Source organism: Neodiprion pinetum, chromosome 1, assembly GCF_021155775.2.
Source record: "Neodiprion pinetum isolate iyNeoPine1 chromosome 1, iyNeoPine1.2, whole genome shotgun sequence".
NCBI lineage: Eukaryota > Metazoa > Arthropoda > Insecta > Hymenoptera > Diprionidae > Neodiprion > Neodiprion pinetum.
This window is the reverse complement of record NC_060232.1, coordinates 39,914,166-39,937,338: the sequence shown is the minus strand read 5'-3', so window position 1 is coordinate 39,937,338 and position 23,173 is coordinate 39,914,166. Positions and strand designations below refer to the sequence as shown.

Genomic DNA, 23,173 nt, shown 5'->3' with positions numbered 1-23,173 from the left:
AGGAATTGATTCGTTTAACAGACAAAATTCCCATGTAATTAACATAAATAGTGTAACTATTTTTTAATTAATGTAATATGCAATACGTTAGGGCCATATGTAATATAAGCAGAGGGGATCAGCGTAAAAAATAGACGAAATCGTTGTAAAATTCAGAGGATCATTTGAAAATGCATTCTTAAAACGCTTCAAACTGGAAATTTGACGTTATCGACATGTGCTAGTTTATGATTCACGGGATTACTTACTTTTTACTCGATGCATTCCTTCAAATGCTGTTTTGTTTCTATCGAGAATTCTGTGAATCATAATCTAGTATGAATAAGGTTGATTAGAATAAAGAAAGAAAGAAAGAAAATTATATTGATAAGTTTAATTCTAACTTGAAATTGTTACGTATTGAAGGTATAAGTTAATGCTGTCGTTACCGTATAGTGAAAAACTGAAACATAGCTGTGGCAATTACGCCGCTCTTTATCTCTTCTTTTCTTCTATTTAATTCTAGTTTTTCATGATATTAGCGGCGCAAAACACGTTGTACAGAATCTTATACACTTAGAATCATTACTGTATCTATAACTGACGATAGCCTGATGAACTTTGAAAATTTGAACAATAACTAACACTTAGACTTATCTATGCACTATTCGAAATATAGTTCATACAAACCGAAATATTCATATTTAATACGATAATTTAAAAACATTGACCGAAATTTCAAAGTTTAAGTGTAACAATAAACCAAACAAGTACATATTTAAGATTGTTTTTCATTTTTTTTTTTTTTTTTGTATTATGTATAGATTTTTTAAATTATAACGTTAATTACCCGACAGAGAGAAAGCAACAAACAGAAATAAAAAATTATTGTGTACATATAAAATATTTTTCAACAATAACTACAACAATAATAATAATAACGATTATCTCAAAGCAATCAATGGTTAGTAATTTTTCTTAAAGCTATTACCTATACCTCTAGGTATAATACCAGAAATGCATTAATTTAAATAATTTATTGTATACGTGGGGCATTACATGACATCTCGATCAAGATTCTTCGTCGATGTCTCAGATTGGTTTTATAATTTTTCGGAATATTTTGAGATTTTAGAAAATGGGGTTTTTTTTTTTTACATGCTTTTAAATCATACGACAAATCGACGCTGGGTCGAAAAATTCTGAAAAAAATTGCAAGTGAGTTTTTCTACGTGTACTTTAATAAAAAAAATTATAAAGCCAATCTGAGACATCGACGTAAAATCTTGATCGTATATTACACGGCAGGCGTTGCGACTGTAATTAGTTTCTGCGATGATTTTTCAACTGGCTTCGCCTTATGTAACCGTTCAACATTTGTCTTACTATTGCGCTGCTCACCATGGGCTTAGCTTTGCTGAGGTCTTGAACCTTGTAAATCCACTTTAAGTGCTGCGTAAGCAGATTCTGGTCTGTAAAAGAAGAAACCAAGTGAGATTAGTGTAGGCGGCGACTAATGACGGTTGGATTAACGAGGATGAAGTTAGTCGCGTTACCGTGACTAAAAATTCATGCTTAGGAGAAATCGTTACTTCGCATCTTTGGGATCGTTTGAAATTTGGTAAACCGTGACGAACAAATCGTACTCAAATTTGAAAAACCAACTTCTTGAAAGCCGTTCAGAAATTGGAGAGTAACGATTTTTTCCCTGATGTTTCATTTACCTTAATGTTGCTAACTTCAGCCTCGTTCGGATTATCATAACTGTTATTAATATTGAAATTTAAGGTGGCAAAGAATACTAAGAAGACTTTGAGACGGAAAATCTTACGCACGTATATCCTCGTCGACTTCCATGAACCCCTTTTTAAGCATTTCCACCGTCACCTCGCTCGTTTTATCATGTATATTTATACTGTGCAAAATCCCCTTGCCGAATTCCGTTATTTCCTGCTTCGTTTGACGGGCTAATTCTCTGGCAAAATCACCGCGCTCCCATCCTTCCTCGGTCTGTATACGATTCGATAAAAGGAAAACTCACATGAATTGATGGTATGACGATGCGAGTTTTTATTTTTTTTTTTAGATAGTAGGACGAATGCCTACCAAAACCTCGCAGTTACAGATTTTTTGGAACATTATTACTATTACGGTAAAACATATACTGAGAAAAAAAGTTTTTCCCATGTTATTTCGATAAGAAACTTGGATCACAAAGCGGACTATCTTAGAGTTGAGGTGAAAATCTGATAAAAATTAGGCAATTGTTTTTTAATTATTTGAAGTTGATTTGGGGACCTTAATGTCCGTTGTAGGAGTTTCTTCCATCAATTTTCACGTACTTGAGCGAATAACTTTGCCACGTCAAATGCCTCGGTCGAAGGATCTATTCCGAGCTGTTTCCCTGCCGCGTAAACTATGTTCTCGATGTCTCGATTACTTTTCTGGGGGTACATGACGTCCATTACGTCCATCAAGTCCTGAGCGAGCAGCGCGTTCTGAAAATGAATGGCAGGGTTCTTTCCTTCGTTACATCGAAACTTCGAAAACACTTGAAAAGATGTGCAAGAACAGTTGCGTATTTCGGATCAATTTCGTGATAAACTGTTGGATTAATCTCTCGACGATGTAGAACCAACATCTATACGATCATTAAAAATTTATCACGAAGTAACGGACTGTTGCAAAGTGGCATCATCCAAGATGTTGAATGTAGTAACGTTATCGTAATGAAACACGTGGAAAAAATCACTATTTTTTTATTTTCACAATGATTTTTAAGGAACTAAAATATGAGCATCGAGTTGCCGTTTTTTGTAGCGTGGCCACACACCTGGAATCGTCAGGGAATACTTAATTTTATAACGGGAAAAACTGAAAATATCCCTTTTCCATCAATGGAATAATTAGAAATGATTTTTTGAGGTAACAAGCTCATTTTTCTTTCGTCGAGAAAACAAATTGGCTTAAACTGCCATTTTTTTTTTTTTTATTACATCATCACATGTTTCTTCAATTCGAATTGAATTTGAACCGAATACAGAGTTACCAAGCTGAACGATTTCGGTTTTAGTAAGTTACTAGAACTGGAAAAACTGTAAATGTGATGTAATGTTTTCCCCAAATATTTTTGGCCACCCTGTTTTTTCACGCCCGACGAAAATCTTACTATTTTCTTATCCTCCATCCGCATCTCCATCATCCTTTTTAGGAGAACGAACTCCTTCCTCGGGGCGTGATAAGCCTCTTCGACGACGTTGCCCCAAAGTATGTTCCAAAACAGTCCGATCTGGTCGTCGTATACGAGCCGTTGGCAGGCGTAGTATAGATTATAGATCCACTCGTACCTGAGCAGCGAAATGTGATACCTCTCTGAGAAGTACTTGAGCACGTATTCGCCCATCGGTGTCCCCATGTCCGAAGCCATCCTGCTCTTCCAGATGTCGTTTATCAGGATGCTCACTTCCCTCCGTCCCAATTTACGGTTCTTCATCTTACCCTTGTACCGGAGAAACACCGGAACCGATGGGTCGGTCCCTTGACCTACAAAGTAGTCGTTCTCGGCGCTCGCCACTCCGCACAACTCCGATAAAAGAATGGTCAATCGATCCTCGCTTGATTTCTTGGCCGTTATGTCCCTCCAGCGTTGAACTCCGCCCTGAATGAACTGTCCGCATCTAGATTGTCACACGGTGTTTGTATTAGAACTTTCACGTCGTCATCTGTTGCGTAAAACGAGAGAACCGCGACCAGAAGTGCCTCGGTTTTCACGCAAGGTCTGATAAACGGGGATTACCGATTGATAGAAGGACCAGAATATCGGATTTTCATCTATGCGAAAAAAAAGTCCAAGCACGGAAAATCGAAAGTATTGAAAGTCGAAGTACGGAAAGACGAAATATAGAATGGTCAAAATGTAGAACGGCAAAATCGAGCATCTGTACACGATTTTGTATTATCGAGAAGAATTCTGACGATTCTAGAGTTGGGCATTCTATGGTGCGAGATTTGTATTCTTTTACTTTACCGTACTTTGGATTTCAGCACTTTTAAATTCTATAAATTAAGTTTCCGCTGCTTTAAAAATTCGATATTGTGACCCTCGACTTATTGATCTTTCTATATTTTTATATCCACCCTTGATAAACAGGGCAAGATTGATGTTGGGAATTTGGAAAGTTCCGAAAGCGCCTAATTCCGAATTATTTCGTGTCGAAACTCGATGTAAAGAAATCAAACCTTGAAGAAACAACGAAGTTTCGAATGGTCGGAAACTCAACGGTTCAAAGTTCTGGAATGCAAAATTACGAAAGTTCAAGTTACGATGGAGCAAAATTCCGAAAAGTAAAGTTTCGATAGAGTGAAATTCCGAATATTAAAATGTACTCAGACAGCGTAGTTTACCCAACGAGTGGGTGTGAAAAATCAGAATGACCAGGTTTCCGAACGTAAAAATATCGAGAATCCAAAACAAAGTAAGATCAAAGTGGTGAAATTTCACCAAGCCAGAAATTCATCGAACTGAAAATCTTTGATCATTCGTCATTTTGGTGTTTCAGATTAAAAAAATGTTTTCACTTTCGCACTTTCGGAACTTTGAGCGTCGGGTTTCGGACCATTCGAAACATTGATGTTTCGTCAAAGTCCGACTTCTTTACTTCAATTTTCACCATCAAATAATTCGGAATTTGGCGTTTTCGTAACTTTTTAAATTCGGAATTTCAACCCCGCCTTCGATGAACTCTACACGCAATACAATTACTGATAAATCGGCCTTGTTTCATCGTTTCACGGCCGTATATCACGTAATTAGACCTCTGACCGAGTGACTGAGTGAATCTATAATTGTAACTGCGTATTCAGCTTGCGCGTCGACTGTACCTATGCACGTATGTATTTTGCATGGATGCGAATTGATCAGGTACATATGTATGGATATTCTTCCGTCTACCTACTTGGACCAATCCGGCCTCGGGGTGTTTGTGTGTGCCAATATTTTGCAGCGGTCTCTTAGGCTGTTCTTTTGCTCTCGAACCACTTCAAAGTTCACTGAAATGATTTCAGAATAACGTATGAGACGTGGTTAAAAATCTCTTGAAACGAAGATCTGACTGAACATATGTTTAAAAAAGTGCTTCTTAGGCTAATCCAGTTACGCCTGACGAAAGAAAATCCAGCGATACAGGATGATACATATTTCAAAATACTGAAATTTACTTGTAAACACCTCTGTATGTTAACAACGTTAGAAAAGTCATATTATTATTGCACCATGTTTCGAATGGAGAAATCCATGTTGTTTGCCTCATTCTGATGTTCCTTTATTATCTTCTAGTCGAACTTTTTAAATATAGCTTTATTTTTTTAAAATATTTATTCAAGAATATTACGATCCCTTCGCATTCATTTTCGTACGCTTAGAAAATCGAATAGCTTTCCGCGGCGAATGCCAAGTCAAAGTTTCAAATTCCCTATTATAACGATCTTGGAATTTTGGAAAACCTGGAAATGTCATGGAATTCAGGGTCCGTCAGGGAAAGCCAGGGAATCGTTTACTATATTTTTTTTCCATACAAATACATCCCAAAATTTTTTTAAGCTTTAGATAAATTATAGATCGAAAAATACGTATATTTTTATCATTTTTTTCTGGAAAACCTGGAAGAGTCCTGGGGATTTCGTGACGGAGATTCAGTGACCATCCCGAGTGATAGTTAAGATCAGTCAGTTTCGAATCAACCTAACGAAATGAATAAAACTAATTTTCGTGCTTTCTTACCCTTGAGCGCTTCGTGCTCTTTGGAAAGAGCTTCGAACTCCTGCGAGAGGTTTCGATATTCCCTTTCGAAAGCCTGGTGCCTGTTCTCCAGCCGTTCTAGTTCCCATTTTGGGACAACTTCGCGGAAGGTGTCCTCGAGCTCGGCGATCTTCCGATGAGCAGTGCTGAGGTCCTTCCTCGCTCGTTCCAAGCAAATGTTCATCAAAACGGGATCTTCGAGGAGCCGTCGACTTTGCGCCGTCTGTCGTCTCACCATCTTCGTTTCTTCAACAATCAAAAACGAACGAATCTCTCATTGTCAGCAATGGCCTTACCGCACCTTTGCCACACCTTCACCCCTTCAAATCCCTACCTTTCGCGCCTCCCGAAGACGGCTCAATATTTTGCCTCCTTTGGTTCACGATCCTCCTGATCTCCCTCTCCTCGCAGTCGAGCAACTCATGCCTCAAGCAGTTTATCTTCCCGTTACTCTCTTCGAGGTCCGCTCTAAGTTTCGCAACGGTTTCCGTCAAGCAGGACTTTTCCCTCATCAATGCCCCAACTTTCCCCGTCCCCGTTCGCTCGATCGTGTCGATTTTTTTCTCCACCGTTTTCTTGAACGTCTCTAATTTCGACGATACTATTTCCATCAGCTTCATCCTATCGTCTCTGACCTCGATGCACTTGTCGTAGGTCGACTTTATCCTGGACAAAAGGGGCTTGAAAGTTCTTATTTTAGTCAAAAGTACCTCGAACGCTGATTTGTAAATCGCCAATTCAGCGTCCAACTTCTTCTGGTCGCAAAGAAGATGATCGCAGCTGACTTCACGGCATTCTGACCTCTTCTCACTGGCAATCCGGTTCACTTCCTTTTCTACAAAGTGCTCCAACTTCGCTATAAAGACGGGCTTGTCTCGCGACGATACGTTTGCGAAAACTTTCCTTCCGCATGAATTCTTCATTCTGATCCTGCAGTGCCTGCATCCTGGTATCATCGAAGATTTCGGTGGTTTCAGTATCTTGTGCTGTATCTTTGCACCCTCGAGTCTAGCCAGAACTTCGTTCAGACGTACCTGACGATGCACGGATTTTACATGGAATAAATTTGGAAACATTTCTCGAGTGTTCCGATTTTTAGAGATATTTGACGCGCTTGCGGACGGCGAAAATAACGCCACTGAACGGTCACCGTTATACCAGGTATACGGAAGCGAAAGCTGTTGAAACAAGTGGAACCTGATATCGGAGTTTTTTTTATCTTTATACGCAACGATGCCGCGTGAATTGCCGATAAGCTTTTCGTATTGTTGTCATGGGAATTCAAGCTCATGAGCTACTTCCTGAACTCGCGCTTAATGGATTATACGAAATCAGGAGGTGGAAAAAAGCGGTTTTTCAAGGATTGCTCGTGAAGAGACATTTCAATTTATTAAGGTGAAAATTTATATACACATTGGGGTAACGTTGAACCTTATTCTGATATTTTTTATTTTTATAAATAATGATTTTTAAAGCTGTTATAGCCGATCTCCGAGAGCACCTCTAAAAAAGGCGTCTTGCGGTGAACAAGATATCTCTGGACTGGATCATCCGTAATTAACTGGTCTTTAATCGCAGGAATAAGCAGAATATTAATTGCTATAATAACAAAACACGGCGGGCTTAAAAAAACAGAAAAATTATGGAAAATAGACTGTCGATGAGATTGTAATTATTTGGATTTTATGCCAGCGTTGAATTGAACTTGAAAATTATACGACTCTCGATTCGGAGATTTCCGCATTCCAGGGTGCTTTTATCTGCCTCTTTTCTCATCAGCGTTCATCTAATTGGTTCGTGGGTGTATAATTTCTGGCACTGAAGCCAGAAAGTCTTCATAAACTCAGACTTTCAGTAAAACAAAAAAAAACTAAGAAAATGTACTCATAGCGGATAAATGAATGACCTCAAAGTAGTTGCAGTGTAACATACTTTGATAATTTTCTATGATCGATTCGCTACGTAATCAAATTTTTAACGCCTGTCAGAAAGACATACTTGACCCAAATACTTGTAGAATTATCGGTACGAGGGGTGTGACTGAGGCCACTATGAACCGCATCGTCTTAGTTCATGATTGTCATAGTGTCAGGAAATTAGATTGGCAAAAATAGAAAACCTAGCAGTGGTAAGATATTGATATTGAATAACTTGTAGTTTAATTAACTGGCACTGAATCTGGTGGACGAGAAAAATTAACTTAACTACCGGCTTCTATATAAGACTGAAACCTATCGGTCGGTGAAATATGATCTTTGTAACACGAGCATCTCGACGACGAGAAGTGATACCGTTCATGTAATTCAATTAGTACTAATTCCAATTGACGTGAGTCACTTTGAATGATTGGAATCAAGCTATACCGCTAAAAACGAATGCACAAGTTGGTTTCAATTAATCCTCGTAGTTCACTCATAGAAACTTGCAAATTATTTAATGGCTTACGAATGGATATATTTATTTTCATTGTATTTATGTTCTCACGATCAACGCACACGTGATCGATATTAAAAATTCTTTATTTATTTTCGTAGTACACGCTCCTGTTTGTTAGGGATTACAAACGAGCGTATTTCACAAAAAACGGGGGATCTTCGTTTTAGTAAAGCTACGTAGTGAAATTGTAGCGATTAAGCATCGGCTGTTTACTGCATTTCTATAACAATTCTAGAGTCGAAAAATAACAGTTTTTTCATTGTTGTTGCAATTTTTGATACGATGTAAAAGTTGGGGAAAATAAGATTGAAATTTTTAGTCTATGGAAGAAATAAATTTTATTTATTTTTTGTTCTTCTTTACAGAAAATCGGAGGCTGTTGTTTGTAAATTAATAGTCAGACGGTAAAAGTTAGTTACTAGATAATATTGAATGTATTAGTATTAGTGTGTAAAAAAAATTGTCAACAATCAGGTGAATATTTTGTGAAAGGTTACTAGAAAAGTTTTATTTTCAGGCTGGAATACCTCGAGAATTCGGGGAATATCAGATTACAAAAGGCGTACGATCCCTGTAATCACTTAAGGTTGATCACATTTGCGCGAATCGCAGCGTAAACCAATAATTAGTTACCGTTGTCACCTGCAGAGTCGACTACGACTTCAGTAGGCGTTGCTCTGGACTCTCCCAGGTAATTCATGGCAGCAACTTTGACCTTATATCGCTGGTCGACTGGCTGAACCGTTATTCGAATCTCTTCTATTGTCCAGATGTGTACAGCTAGAATCGATCATTCGGTGAGGATTGGGTAAAATACCCATGAATTTTTAAAGAATTTTTTCGTTATTCTGAAATTTCCGTTTTCGAAAATTTGTAAAGACTGTATTTACGAAACTATTCGCTTGAGGCCCCAGAAAATTGTTGATTATAACGTACCTACAACGTTTATACGAACACGCGTCCAAGATTCACAATTTGTCCTCAATTTTTCAAAATTTAAAATTTAATTATCTCATCGTCTTTATTGTGATTTATTTTTTCCGATTTTTATCTTATGACAAAGCATTCAATGTTGTCGACGAGACCAACTTGTGATTGAGAATGTATAGCCAATACATCCTTAAATGCATAATTAAAATAAAGTCATTTCAAACGTTACCCAGTCTTGTCCAATTCATGCCGGGTGTGTCTAGCTTAAAGTACACTTGGTACTTGAATCCTGGCCCATTATGCTCTATCTCGGGCATTATGGTCCATCGAATCACAAGTTTCTGTTCCTTGGTTACCGTGCCTCTGACATCGTCTGGATTTTTGTAAGGCACGTCTGGCGGAGTTGTGCAAGCCTTGCTGGGTAACGATGGTAACGACTTTCCTGTACAACGTTTTGAATCGATTACGATAGAACTCATCCGATGCTTGACACTAACAACGGTAGAATTGACCAAATGCCGTACCGATCTCGTTCCACGCAACAACCTGAAACGTGTAATTGGCCCAGGGCGATAGAGGCACGGTGTAGATTTGTGCCGTGGCTGAAACATTCTCCCGCGCAATTTGCCACCTTTCAGGAGTGAAGCTAGTTTTAAATTGTATGGTGTATCCCAAGATATCGGCAACTCCGTTGTTACCCATTGCAGGGACCCAATGGATATCGGCTTCGTTTCTTCTGCAATTTACCACTTCCAGGCGAGGAGGCTTTGACACATTTTGAAACATCAATGTAGCTCCAGCCTTTGTTTCGTCCAACTCTGTGCTAGCCACGCAAGTGTATGTTCCTAAATCTGATTCCCTAATCTCTGTAACAGTCAAGGAATTATCGATGCTCTTGATGACCCTTGACTCCATATCAAAATCTATCTGCTTTCCATTCCTCAGCCAGTCAATTGACACTTTCAAACTTGAATCTGACACAGCGATACACCTAAAACAGAGATTTCAATTACTCGTGTACTGAAAAATGAAGACCGGTTTTGTAAGCAATAATTAAACCTAAACGACGATTTTCAAATCTTTTGACGGAATGAAAGCTTCTGAACTGTTTGGAGAAAGTTGAGGACTACTTGTTTGTTTTTTTTTTTTACTAATACAGTAACGCACCTGAACTTTGCTGTAGAACCGACAGCGCTTTCGTAGTTTTTAGGTTTTTCAATGATGGTAGTGTGATTTTTCACAACGAGGTTAGCAGAGGCTACAACATGGCTAAATCTGTTGAATACATGACAGGTGTAGGGATCGGCATCGCGACGGTTGACATAGCTAATTACGAGGTCCCCGGATTCAAGGGTTCTGTATTTGTGTCCACGTAATGGCCAACTCCCTATGCGCCATTCGAGTCGAGGTTTGTAACCACCCAAATAGCGGCAGGTAAACCTGACGGTTTTCCCAACGACGGTCGTCTGATTGCTTGGCGGGTGTGTAATTTCTGGTTCTGGAGCCGTGAAGTCGACATAAACTTAATCTTTGAATATAACAAAGTAAAACAACGAGCTAAGGCTAAGGTTGACGACGAGTTAAAGTCAAATGAATTAACTGGCAATAAGCGCGGTCAAGCAAGCATACATAATAGTTCCATATCAATTTTGTCTCTGAATGATTCTCTGTGTAGGAAAGTAGTTTCCAAGTTTTCAGAAGGACATACTCAACACAGATACTTGCAGAATCGCCAATGCGAGAGGTACGGCTGAGTCCATATTGAACTGCATTATCCTGGTGTACGATTGGTTGTATCTGGAAATGGAATGCTGAAAACATTGACGAATGCACAAAGTTGGAACTTTGTCAACTCCCTAGGATTGAATAAGTTGGGGTTTTATTAACTGGTATTTGATAGGTATGGAGGCTAAAGAAAAGAAATCCACTCAAAAACCAACTTTTACCAAACTCAAATTTATTTCTTAATCGAAAAAAAAGAGATTCTCGATATTCTTGGCCAGTGCTGTTCTAAACGTAATCTAATCGTAGGTGCTGGTTGAAATCGATATCAATAAGTTCTAATTAATTGAGCCATTAGGCTACGAGTAAAAAATTGATGCATTTAATTAGTTTCCAAACTCTGGTAAGTCACCGAGAAACGTGCCAATTATTGAATGGGATACGAGTGCATAAATTAAAAATTTAATGTACGTTTTTATCACATAATTGCATATTTTGAAATTAAACTTTATGTTTATGATGTACTTTTCTAGTTGTTTGATCGTGAACGACCAAAAATGAAGGATCTCACGAACATCATAACTTTGACAACAAAATGGGTTACGTCTATATAAGGATGACTGGTATTAGTCAAAGTACGTAGTGAAATTATGGCGATTTATTGTTAGTATTGACGATGCAGTGAATTTCTTTAACAATTCTAAAGCTGATATAATTAATCAATGTTAAGCACATCGAGGCTATGAACTTGAATTTAGTTAGGAATCTTTCGTCGTCACTAAATAACACAATGCATTGAAATGTACCGGAGCTTTGGATTGTTATGTAGAGAGTATCGAACAAATGCTTACCTCAAATCCGCCCGGATCTCAAATTTGCTAAATCAACTCGCAATAACAAGACCACGAAACGAATCTATCGAGTGGAGAAGTCACCTGCTTTCTAATCAATTGCAGGCGAAATTGGTACCTTGCTCTTGCGAAACGACGATCAAGCTCAGGACAAGCCAGGCGTCACTCTGTCCGTGATGTTAGCATCTACGGTATGTGCGTCGTGCAAAAATCCCCCCCACTGGACCCCTAATTACGACTCCAATCTCACTCATTCAATGATGCGTCGTTTATTTGGTAGCCGGAAATCGTCATTATAGGGTAAGAGGTGCAGTTATTGAGACTCTAAGGATAAGTGTTTGCCTAATTATACCGGTACCACAATTACTTTTCCATGTACTGTAACTGCCTGTATCGATCTATAGTGTCGTTAAGAGAAACCGTACACTGCGAAAAATATTTGCTGGATTCAAAGAAATCTTTCTATATTATTTAAGCCGAGCGGTGCTGGAAGAGTAAAGTTCTACCTCGATTAAATTCAGTCATGATATTTCTGCTTCGTACATTTGTTAATTATTAGCAAAAATATATAAGTACTTCGTTAAAAGTTTCAAAGGTGTTAAAAAAAAGTAGGTTTCAGGTGATATGTGAAGTTCGACAAGTGCTGGGTGTTATTGTTTAATCGTAAGTTGCGCACGAGTTCAAGGGCAAAGTTAATGTTTAAAATTTACACTGCATGGTCATTTAATTGGAAAAAATGTTTACGATCATATAGAAAATGCCTATTTTAATAACCTTCTTCTTGTCTCAACGTTGGTCAATTCCGTTCTACGTCAACGATCAGAAAATTATAAGCATATTAATAGTCAAAGATGCTCGCTTGATTCTTTTGCAGTGGTCGACGGCTGCATGATTTCTGGTGCTAAAGCCAAGACGTTAACAGAAACGTCCTTGTAAACATACCCCAGAGAGTTCGTAGCGTTACATCCATAGTTCCCAGTGTCATTCCTGACCAAGTTCTCAATGACAATCGAATTCGCAGATACTTTCCTCCTCGGATTATACGTCGACTCCTGAAGAGGCTTCCCGTTATGGATCCACCTGATTTTTGGTCGAGGAACACCACCAGCGTCACATCTAAACTCCACGCTTTCGTTATCCCTTGCAGTAATGATTTCTGGTTCAACAGTGAAGTAAGGAAGAGATTGGATTTGGAGGTTGATCGAGTACGACTTTGGATCGCCAACTCCGTTCGATACGTCGCAAGTGTACGTTCCCTCATCCTCAAATACAATATGCCTTATCAACAACGATTTTCCGTGACTTCTCAGCGTCATACGTTCGCTGGTTTCCAATGTTTCACCGTTTTTCTTCCATACTATCTGCGGTACAGGCGTCCCACCAAAAATGCAGTACAATTTGACCGTTCTGCCTCGTAAAGCAACCTCGTTCTTTCTGGTAACATACTGCTGGACCGGCTCCCGTGTGTTATTGTTTGCTGGCAACCTGGTCCGCTGAACATTCAGTGAGACTAGCGGACCCAACTTGTACTCGGCCCAGAACTCCAAACTGACTGCACAAACGTAAGAAACTTTGTCTGAAGCGTCGTTTGTAGTCACGTTAGTGAACCAAAGATTTCCGTCAGGATCTGGAGTCGTTCTGGAGTCATTGATCAAGGCTATGCCTCCGTTTGGATACTGTTTCAGCCAGTATATCAGCGGCTTGGGTGTTCCTGTCGGAGACTGGCAAGTCAGTTTGAATGGGTCTCCCTCGTTTGCAGTCACTATGACCGATTGGACGTCCTTCGGATAGTTGAGCTCCGCTTTCCGCACGAATACCGAATTCGATATTGCTGTTCCCAACGCGTTTTCCGCTATGCATTGATATTGACCTACGTCTTCGTCTCGCGGTCTCGATATCACCAATGTTCCTTTACCAGGCCGCTGCGAGATATGAATCGGGTACTTTTGCCACTCAAAATGTTTTCCGTTCTTCTTCCAATGATACCTACAGTTTGATTGGCATAACGTTGACTCAACTATTTTCTTCCGTTACAAGATGTGTCATTCATATTATGCCAAGTGACACTTAAAAAGGGTGTTTTTTAGTAGGGTGGTTTATTATGGTTCCTTACAAGTGTAAGACATCTTTTTACTCTAGTCGCAGAAACATGCTCATTTTAGAAAACAAATAACATTACCCAGTTTTATAAAATCTAAGGATGGTTTTACCCAATTGATGGAAAGTTTTTTGTGGAAGTGTTTCTCTATCCTTAATGTACGTATATTTTTAACTCACGTGGGTGCAGGGTTGCCTTCAGCCTCACATTCTAGGATAAACTCTCTGCCTTTTACCATTGGTTCAGCGGCTTGAAAGAACTGTTCATCTGTTGGCGGTTGCTTCGTTATTTTTGGTGGATACTGTACTGCAAATAGATGTATTCACTCGGGGTCAAGAAGTACAGCAAACAACTCTATCGCCTATACGTTATCAACTTGTATCAGTGGATGGCGCTTTGGTCTCTGCCATGTGTTAAATTCTGATTTTAAAAAAACCGAGAACTATAGTTACGTAGAAGATAAATGACTCGCATAATAGTAGCTGCAAGCATGCATGACACTTTGACATTTAAATCATTAATTAAGTTCCATTATGTGTTCCACTCTGTGAAAAAATATATAAATGATTATTCGGCGTTTCTTGACTATGGAATACATGGAATAAGAACGAATGACAAGGTTGCATTTTCAATTTCGTCCTCTTCTAAAACAATCATTAGTATCGTAAAACAAGTATAAACTGTATCTGTACTTACTTTGCGCATATACTTGCAGAATCGTAATTAGCGCGAGGAGTAAGATTGATGCCATAGTGAAACGTTCCATCCTAATACATTATAACTGTTAGTTTTTGAAGATTTGAAATTAAAGAAAAGAAAAAAATAAACATTATCAATTGTAAAAGTTTGAAAAGGCTATTGCCTTATACGTAATAGATTTTGTGCGAACAACATGTGCGACTGCTATGAAATGTGGTAGAAAAAAGCGCAACTGTAAGCTTAAGGGGGCTTTCCAGTGTGACAGCCCGAAAAATCGCTGTTTTTCGCGATTTTTTTTTTTAAAGAAAAAATAATCTAATCGGTCTGGTTTTTTTTTTGTATATTAATTGGGTATTGAAGAATACAAAACAATTTTTTAAAGATCGATTTATTTATTAATTAGTATCTATAAAAATGATGAAACAATTGTTGCAGAAAATGCACTTGGATGTGGTGGCCACATTGGGGGTCACAATTTTGATCTGAGACAAAAAACACAAAAAGATTATTGATCGGTATATAATTGGCTTTCGTGCTATGGAAGCTTTTTTCTTTTTTTTTTTTTTTGCAAAAATGGCGCCGGTTTGAACAAAAAGTATCGATTTTAGCATTTTTTTTTGGCAGTTTTTTTTACAAAAAAATAGGAAGATGTCAAAAAAAAAAAAAAAGCTTCCATAGCACGATAAACAATGACGTTAAGAATATTGTGTAAAAAATTCAACTCGATAGCTTTAAAACTCTGCCCTCCAAGTTGGCCACCGTTTTGAAAAATGCTGTTTCGAGAAAAACGCGTTCAAAGTTTCAAGTGAGGAAATTTTAGGTAAATCGTTTACTTACGGTCAATCAGCGATGCCAGGTCCATACAATATCCCTTCTGCTTCTTCGAAAAGATCGTGCTCAATGGATTGTTCAATCCGACGAGCTGTCCTCGCCTCTTTGCTATCCAGGGACGCCCGGCGGTTTGCTTGGGTGATGCGCGCATTCTTGTATTTAGCGGCGAAATCTGCGGCGCTCGGCCCTATCGTGCATCCCATCGTCTCCAAAATTTTTAAAATTGGGTCGTAACCTTCATTGAAGGTGCACACAGCACACTGCGTAGCGATTTCTACTATCTGCTTGCCGCAGAATACGTGCTTTGGGGCTAGTTGCCACACACAGTGATTGAAGCTCTCGTTATTATTTTGAGTGTTCGCGCCCGTACATCGTTCTAAGAGATCCTCCGTTGTTAGATCATCGTAAATCGGTTTTAAAACTTGTTGTACGTCTTCGTCGAGTGCTGGTGGATGGGTGTACTCCTCTCCTGTGGCCTCGGCCTTGCGCCATTCGCACCACGAATCTTCTCCCGGAGGGCAATACTCATGCTGAGGATTTTCATCAGTTGAGCTTTTGTGATGAAATGTAGCCCATATGGCTTTCCTCATATTTTCCACGGAATTGGAATTTCGACGAACTGCCAAGCCATAATATTCCGAGAGATTTGTCAATAATTTTAACGTCAATTGCGCTCTTTTCGGTTCAACAGCAGTGTTTTTTGTTTGATTTTTTTTAGTTTTCGGAGAACTCGAACGAGATCCTTTTTTTTCGGTTCACTCTCCATTGCCTTGTCTTCGATTTGATTTTTGGCCTTTTTTAGTTGAACTAACCTTTTTCTTGCTTCGTTTCCCCTTTTATATACTCGCTTTTTCACGTGCAAAACGCATTCCTTTTTTTTTACCGTCAAATCGTCACCGTACGGCTTGGCTTCTAATAACATCTTGAATGTTTTTGTATCGCCGTCTCCTATATAGAAACCGTATTTCGCGTTGTGCAATTCTTCTGATCTCTTGAATACTTCGATTATACCGTCGACTTCCATTTTTCCCGCGCTGCCTTCGTGATTGACGTTGCATTCGGATTCATGCGTCTCAGACCACGCCTCGTACTCGGTTGTTCCCTCTTGTCCTTTCCAGAATACACAAGCCTTGCAGAAGCTTGATTTGACAGCAACATCCAAAACTTTGTTGGTATATTTTCCAATCACGGACACGATACCCATGCGCGACGTGAAACCGCGTTTCGACCACGATCCATCACCGGACACCGTCAGAATATCGCCCCGATTTTCTGCTTCCAAAGTTTTTTCCTTCTCTTCGGTACCTGCTTTTTTCACGACGGCCTCGTATATTGATTTCGCTGCAATCTGCAGGATTTTTACGATTCCATAATAGGTGTTATTATTGAAGTTTGCAGTTAAATCCATCAAGGCGATAAAATTTCTAATGCCATTTATGCCGATGCCGACCAATCGCATGACAAAGCAGAAACGACGATTGATTTCATAAGCATTTTTTATCAAAGGACAAGAATCTATCTCGGCCGGATCTGGACACGAACACTGAACACAAATTTTAAAGCCCAATCCGCGAATCGATTTTTTAAAAAACTTCACGTCGCTATTACACTTTTTGCACTTCAACAGTTCCTGAAGAGCGCCGAAAACCAAAAAGAACTCCAAAATCACGTAGCTAAACGTTTGATCGATTCGGACTTCAAACTCTGGACTCTTTTTCAAGATTTTTGCTGCCGAAGTGCTCGCAAACGTTAGATTCGTTTCGATATCGTGTCGATTTGTTCCCTTGAAACCACCGGATCTTTTTCGTCTATTTCGCGGATGTCCGCTTCTCGAGCCTTTTCTATCCTGCCACGCACATTCCTCTTTCGTACATCTATCCATTTTGAATGTCGAAATCGAACTGAACGACGAGCAGGTAGGACGTACATGAACTTGGCTCGCTAATTATCGAAAATATGAAATCGGACTATTGCATAATTTGCCGTCAATTAGCCGGAAATTAGTCACGCCTTATTATTTTGTCGCACCCAATTAAAAAAAAAAAAGCGGATGGCGTGCTAAATTCTAAAGACATCCGGTTTTGTATTTGAAAATTGAGTGCGACAAAAACAAAAATTCGACGACTAATTTGCGGCTTATTTGCGGCAAATTATCAACCTAATCAGAATCACTCATGGTGCTCGCTGTGCGTTATTTTGGTAGTTGGCGGGCTAAATTCTTGAAAAATCAGAACGCCATCCGCTTTTGTTTTTGAAAATTGAGTGCGACAAAAACAAAAGTTCGACGACTAATTTGCGGCTTATTTCTGGCAAATTATCAACCAAGTCAGAATTACGAATGATGCTCGCTGTGCGTTATTTTGGTGGATGGCGCGCTAAGTTTTTGAAAAGTTAGCACGCCATCCGTTTTTTTTTTTTCAAAATTGAGTGCGACAAAAAAATAAATTGCGCGACTAATTTACGACTAATTAACGGCAAATTATGCAATAGTCCGAATTCACATTTTCGACAATTGGCGAGCCAAGTTCATGTACGTGCAGGTAGGAACGAGACAATAGAAATAACAGTCGCACGGGCAGACGGCCGACGCGGCAGCTGTAGCGCTCCGTTGCCTTCTACCAAGAAATGCTGTACAGTAACCGAAATAATCTGAATTTCGGCATGAAAATTTCAGGGAATATTCGGAAGAGTGTATACTATTCGATAAAGCAAAAAAAAAAAAATCGATTTTTTGAAAATTTCACACTGGAAAGCTCCCTTAATGACTAACCCTCGCAGAAGTACAGAATTTAAAGAAATTAAAAAAAAAAAATAAACCATTGATATCATCATAGTTACTATTTACTAACCGGGGCTCCAGATTTATACGAAACAATTTCTTACCTCGAGTTGAGCCCTGAGAATATAAGGTCACCGATTCACGACGCTTGTGATTCAACCATCTGCGGTATTAGTGCGTTCTCAGAAGATGCCCCCTTCCTCCTAAATATTGCTGTTGATCTTTCGCTCGGTCTATTTCGATGTTGCAGTGTACTTCCGTCGATTGTTGGAAATTGTCATTACGTGCCACAAATCGCTTGGCACTTCGCCGTGCTTTGACGAGCGTTTCATTTAGTCGTCGTAAGGATTCCAGCTCACACGCAAAAGCAGCTTTCTACTTGGTTCGTAGTTATATTGGTCGACTGCACAATTAAGTGATCGTACGGCAAACATGAATCGTATGCAAGCTTGTCAAGAACTGTGCAGTTATTTTATACCAGCGTCAATTGGATTAGACGCTCAATTATTTAACAAGCATTTTTATTGATACTTCATTTGACTAGCTTTTCAGATAATTATAAACCGCTGTTGTGTGAGAAAATATGCTTACATTCAGTAGCAAAAACTTAGAAGTCTTACGCTTATGCATGCTTTAAAGCTACTGTAATTCCGGCGACACTCGAACTTCTGACGAACTGTGAACGCGTTCAAAGGAAAAGTCGACATTTTAGATTCATATACCATTGTTAATTAAATGAAAGAAATACATTCTTTTAAAACGTATACATAAAATATTATTGTTTTAATTATTTTTCCTTCAGGCAAATGTTACTCGGCCCACTTTCACTGCACCAACCGGCGGAAAATTCTGAACGACTTATTAGTCATAATAATCTGCTGCGTCCGCGCTGTCGGTTGATTGTTCGATAAAATACCTGAAAAATGGTTGTAAAAAAGTGAGATAAAATTATAAAGTATCATCGAATGATTCTTAATTCAATGTATAAATCGGTATAACAACATTTGGCCAATACTACTTACTCTTCACCTTCCCCGGCTCTCGTTGCGGCTCGAATATGGATTCTGTACGTAGTTTCCGGGGTCAATCCACGTAGCTCGACGCTAGTGGCTTCTGGGTCAGCGACGGACGGCCTCATCTCAAGAAGGGGTCCCACTTCTGTGCCTGAAACGGTTTGATAGGAAATTCTGTACCCTGTGAGAATTCCATTGGGGTGTTCGGGCTTCGACCAGGTTAAATTGAGCGCGTCAAATCCCAGAGGATTTGCGTCGAACGATCGGACCATTCCTGGAACTCCCTCAGGTGTTTCAAAGCTGAGCGTATCCGACGGTGGGCCGTAGTACCTATCGCAGATAATTGAAAACATTGAATCAAGAAGCTGGTCATCATCATTTCCTCAACTTTTCCTCGATCCGTACCTTTTATTGTATGCAAGAATCCTGACGTAGTTTCTGCTGAATGGTACCAATTTTTTGAACAAATATCTACTCGCGCCCTTGTTTACATGTCTCTCAGTCATATTTTCCTCCGAACTCTTGTCTGTCCACGTCTGGATTTTGTAACCCAGAAATTTTCCCCTAATCGACTCCTCTGGTACGGGGTTCCATGAGAACAATGCACTCGTACTTCCGGTTACATTCAACAGTGTGAAGTTCCCTGGAGCTTCTTGCGGCACTGTGTGAGAAGGAAACAAAGAGCAATTGGTTAGAAAGAATAAAATCGACGACGGCTTACACATGGACCATGCTTGCCTTACATTAACTTGTAGAAACGCAGTGCGAACCGATAATTACCGTCTTCTCCTGAGTAACCGAAGACTTCATTCACCGCCACCCTTGACTCTCCTTGGTTATTAATGGCCACAACTTTGATCTTGTATCGCTGGTACGTTGGCAGATTATCTACCTGAAGCTTGTGCAATTTCCAGTTGTTTATATCTTTAATAGTCCATTCTGCACCGTCTATGTCACGTTTATAGAACACTCGGTACTTGAACCCTGGCCCATTGTGCTCTGTGCGAGGCATCAGGGTCCATTTAATGATCATATTATGTGGATTTGTACCCGCAGCTCTGACGTTCTTCGGGTTGGTATGAGGGACGTCCGGTGGAGTGGTACAAGTCTCGCTGTATACCGATGGTAACGACACTCCTGTGTTCAAGTAAAGCTCGATGAAAATTCATTTCCCAACGTTACATGAAACCCGGTTAAATTCAACAATCGATGCCTTGTTCTCACCTATTTTGTTCCATGCCAAAACGCGAAAGGTCGTATTGGTCCAGGGCGTCAGTGGCACGCTGTAGGTTTGCATTGTGGTCGGAATATCGTCCTTTGCAACCTCCCACGTGTCAGGGTTGAAACTGGTGTTGGATTGGATGGTGTATCGCAAGATGGGAGCTCTGTTGTCACCCGTGGAGACCCAACGGATGTTGGCTTCTTCTTTTCCGCACTGTATTCCCTCTAAGCGAGGTGCGTTTGGCACATCTTGGACTGTCAATGTAGCTTCAGCGCTTGTTTCATCTAGCTCGGTGCGAGCAACACATTTGTACGTTCCAGAATCTAAGTCTATAATATTTGTAATAGTCAATGAATTATCGTTGCTCTTGATGAACCTTGGCTCCATGGCGAAATCTATCTGCTCTCCGTTACTCAGCCAGTCAATGGTCAGTGTTAAACTTGAATCTGTCACAGCGTTACATCTGGAACACAGATTTGATTAGTTCAAACTAAAAACTGCAATACAATTGAATTTAGCTATTTAAATCAGGCAATGTGGTACTCGAATCTAATACAATAATAGAAACTTTTGGACTAGTTGAGAAGAAATGAGGAATATTTTTTTTTTTTTTTAAATATGAAAATCATGCACCTGAATGTTGCTGTAGATCTGGCAGCGACTTCGTAGTTTTCAGGTGCCTCAGTGATGGTCGTGTGTCTTTTCACCACAAGAATACCAGAGGCATTATCATGGCCAAAATTGTTGGACGCGTAACATGTGTAAGTCCCAGCATCAAGGAAGTTGACATTTCTAATTTCGAGGTCTCCAGTTTCAAGGGTTGTGTACCTACCTCCAGTGAGTTCTACACCGTTTCTGATCCATTTGACTTCAGGTTCAGGAACACCGGTAACGCGGCAGGGAATCCGAACATGTTTCCCATCTACGGTCGCCTCATTGGTAGGTGCCCGTATAATTTCTGGACCTATATCAATGATTTTTATATAATCAACGATTATCGCCATCATAATTATCACGATAAAATATATTTATAAAATAATATAATAAGTGAAATTTATAAATATAAAATGCAAGTAAAGTAAGCTTACTTAGAGCAGATACATGCAGAATCGTCAATGCGATGGGTACGATAGAGAACACGATGAGATGTGTCATCCTAGATATAATTCCCAGAGTCTAGAAATGATATGGAAAAAAGTGGTATTTTGAGTAATTTCTTTAAATCTATAATTTTTTAATATTCACAAATTATTGTACAATATAAAACACTCGATTATTCCAATTTGTTTTACTCAAGTTCACGATTAATGATTACACAGGCCTGCAATGGTTTTCTCCCAGCAAAGCTAAGTAGTAATTTCGGTAGGTATTAGGTACGAATCTGTGAGAAAAATATTTGAAAAATTTTATCACGTAAATTTTCTGATAAATTTTATTTTCTCTTTTCTACCTTGCATAAAAATAAATCTCGATTTGCTGTAAAAAAACTAGCGTTATATTTTAATTCAATATACCTAAATACTTTTAAAAAAGCATAATTCCTTTTAGGGGGAAATTAAAAGTTAAATTTCACAGGCCTGTGTCATTCTAGTTAGTCTCGGAGTTCTGTCAACACGTATTATCCGAACGACGGCGACTTTCAGTTCGTATCATCCGAGCTGTTGATCACGTCTTTTAGTGAAGCTATAGTGAATCAGTTGTGGATGTTACAACCGCAACACGTGATGGTCAAAAGTTTGGAAAAGGGACGCAACGTACTTTACTTGCCCTCTTTTAGATTTCCCTCCTTTACCCCCTTTCCTTATTCACCATATCGAACGATAGAAGAAACAGTGACGTAACTGTAACTATGTTTGAGTTCCAAAATCTACCACGGGTCAAGGTTCAGAAGAAGATATCTCACAATCGTATCTTAACCGGACTATCAGCTACGGGAACGATGAACAAATCGGAAAATTGAAGACAAGTTCCATGTTTAAAATCCAATTTTCATAGATGTGTAGAATTTGACACCTGACTATAAGATTTCAGCACAGCAAATCATAGATGTATTCATGGTGAAGAGAGAAAGTAATGAACTTGACCGAAACGAGGTCCGTGACCCACGGTCTTTCATGTTTCAGACCCGACTATAGTTATTGAAGTACATAAATATTCGAGTGAGTTCATAATAGTTTTACACAGTGAGTAGAAAACAAATCCTTACCTCAAATTGGACCATGAAAATTCAAGTACATCGATTTATTCCACAAAATCACGACCAAAAATTGAATCTGTATAGAGTTACGGAGTAACGTTCTTTTTAATCGCTTATATAATGTAACATAGTTACGGACGAAATAAGATGTTTTACGGCCTTGCGAAGCGGCGATCCGCTTGTAGTACAAGTATAAGCGATTTTTGTATGGTGCGTTAAGATATCCCCTTCTTTTCCTATCCTATCCTATCCCAGCCTATCCTAGCCTAGCCTATCGCAACTTATTAACGCTGTGCACTTTCATTGCAAACAGCTGAAAATTGTCTTATCGGCTACATCCCACTTATACAAATATATCGTTATAGATGGTGAAATTATCATATTAAAAACCGGGGACGTGACTTCGAGCATGGTAAAAAAAAGTGACCCTCTTCCAGTTCCTTACATTTGATTAATTCTATTTGGATAGCATGATTGTGGCTGATTTCGAATGACACATAGTTTTTGTTGCTCGATTTTTCTTCTTTCAATCGTAATTTAAAAACTGACGTCTTTGTATTATGGCAGAAATATTAAATCTATTTTTTGTTACAATAATTAATCCTAGAAACTTACATAG

At 39.1% G+C, this 23,173-nt stretch overlaps 3 protein-coding genes across 5 annotated transcripts; all 3 read right to left on the bottom strand.

Moving 5' to 3' along the window:
* Positions 1–1,052: 1,052 nt before the first annotated feature.
* On the bottom strand, positions 1,053–8,572 carry LOC124224866 (translin-associated factor X-interacting protein 1-like). 3 transcript variants are annotated; one of them, XM_069134068.1, is made up of 7 exons: positions 6,111–8,572; positions 5,759–6,022; positions 4,935–5,028; positions 3,149–3,656; positions 2,322–2,477; positions 1,811–1,989; positions 1,053–1,451 (listed from the first exon to the last, which is right to left on the bottom strand). In XM_069134068.1, exons 1-7 carry the CDS (start codon positions 6,850–6,852, stop codon positions 1,388–1,390), a joined length of 2,007 nt encoding a protein of 668 aa, XP_068990169.1. In that variant the 5' UTR covers positions 6,853–8,572; the 3' UTR covers positions 1,053–1,387. The 3 variants fall into 3 exon arrangements, with proteins under 3 accessions (XP_068990169.1, XP_046493024.1, XP_068990170.1); XM_046637068.2 differs by having other exon boundaries at positions 1,815–1,989; XM_069134069.1 differs by lacking the exon at positions 1,053–1,451 and having other exon boundaries at positions 1,851–1,989; positions 2,278–2,477.
* A 119-nt stretch (positions 8,573–8,691) lies between these two features.
* On the bottom strand, positions 8,692–18,294 carry LOC124224688 (neuroglian-like). Its single transcript, XM_046636781.2, has 8 exons — positions 18,227–18,294; positions 14,510–14,580; positions 13,993–14,119; positions 12,619–13,701; positions 10,310–10,642; positions 9,667–10,133; positions 9,372–9,584; positions 8,692–8,992 (listed from the first exon to the last, which is right to left on the bottom strand). The coding sequence occupies exons 2-8, from the start codon at positions 14,577–14,579 to the stop codon at positions 8,838–8,840; spliced, it is 2,448 nt and encodes an 815-aa protein (XP_046492737.1). The 5' UTR covers position 14,580; positions 18,227–18,294; the 3' UTR covers positions 8,692–8,837.
* Positions 18,295–18,828: 534 nt separating this feature from the next.
* LOC124224685 (neuroglian-like) lies at positions 18,829–22,741 on the bottom strand. The gene is made up of 8 exons (XM_046636778.2): positions 22,564–22,741; positions 21,446–21,533; positions 20,991–21,321; positions 20,360–20,820; positions 19,916–20,272; positions 19,541–19,796; positions 19,145–19,465; positions 18,829–19,038 (listed from the first exon to the last, which is right to left on the bottom strand). Exons 1-8 carry the CDS (start codon positions 22,576–22,578, stop codon positions 18,984–18,986), a joined length of 1,884 nt encoding a protein of 627 aa, XP_046492734.1. The 5' UTR covers positions 22,579–22,741; the 3' UTR covers positions 18,829–18,983.
* Between the last annotated feature and the right edge of the window lie 432 nt (positions 22,742–23,173).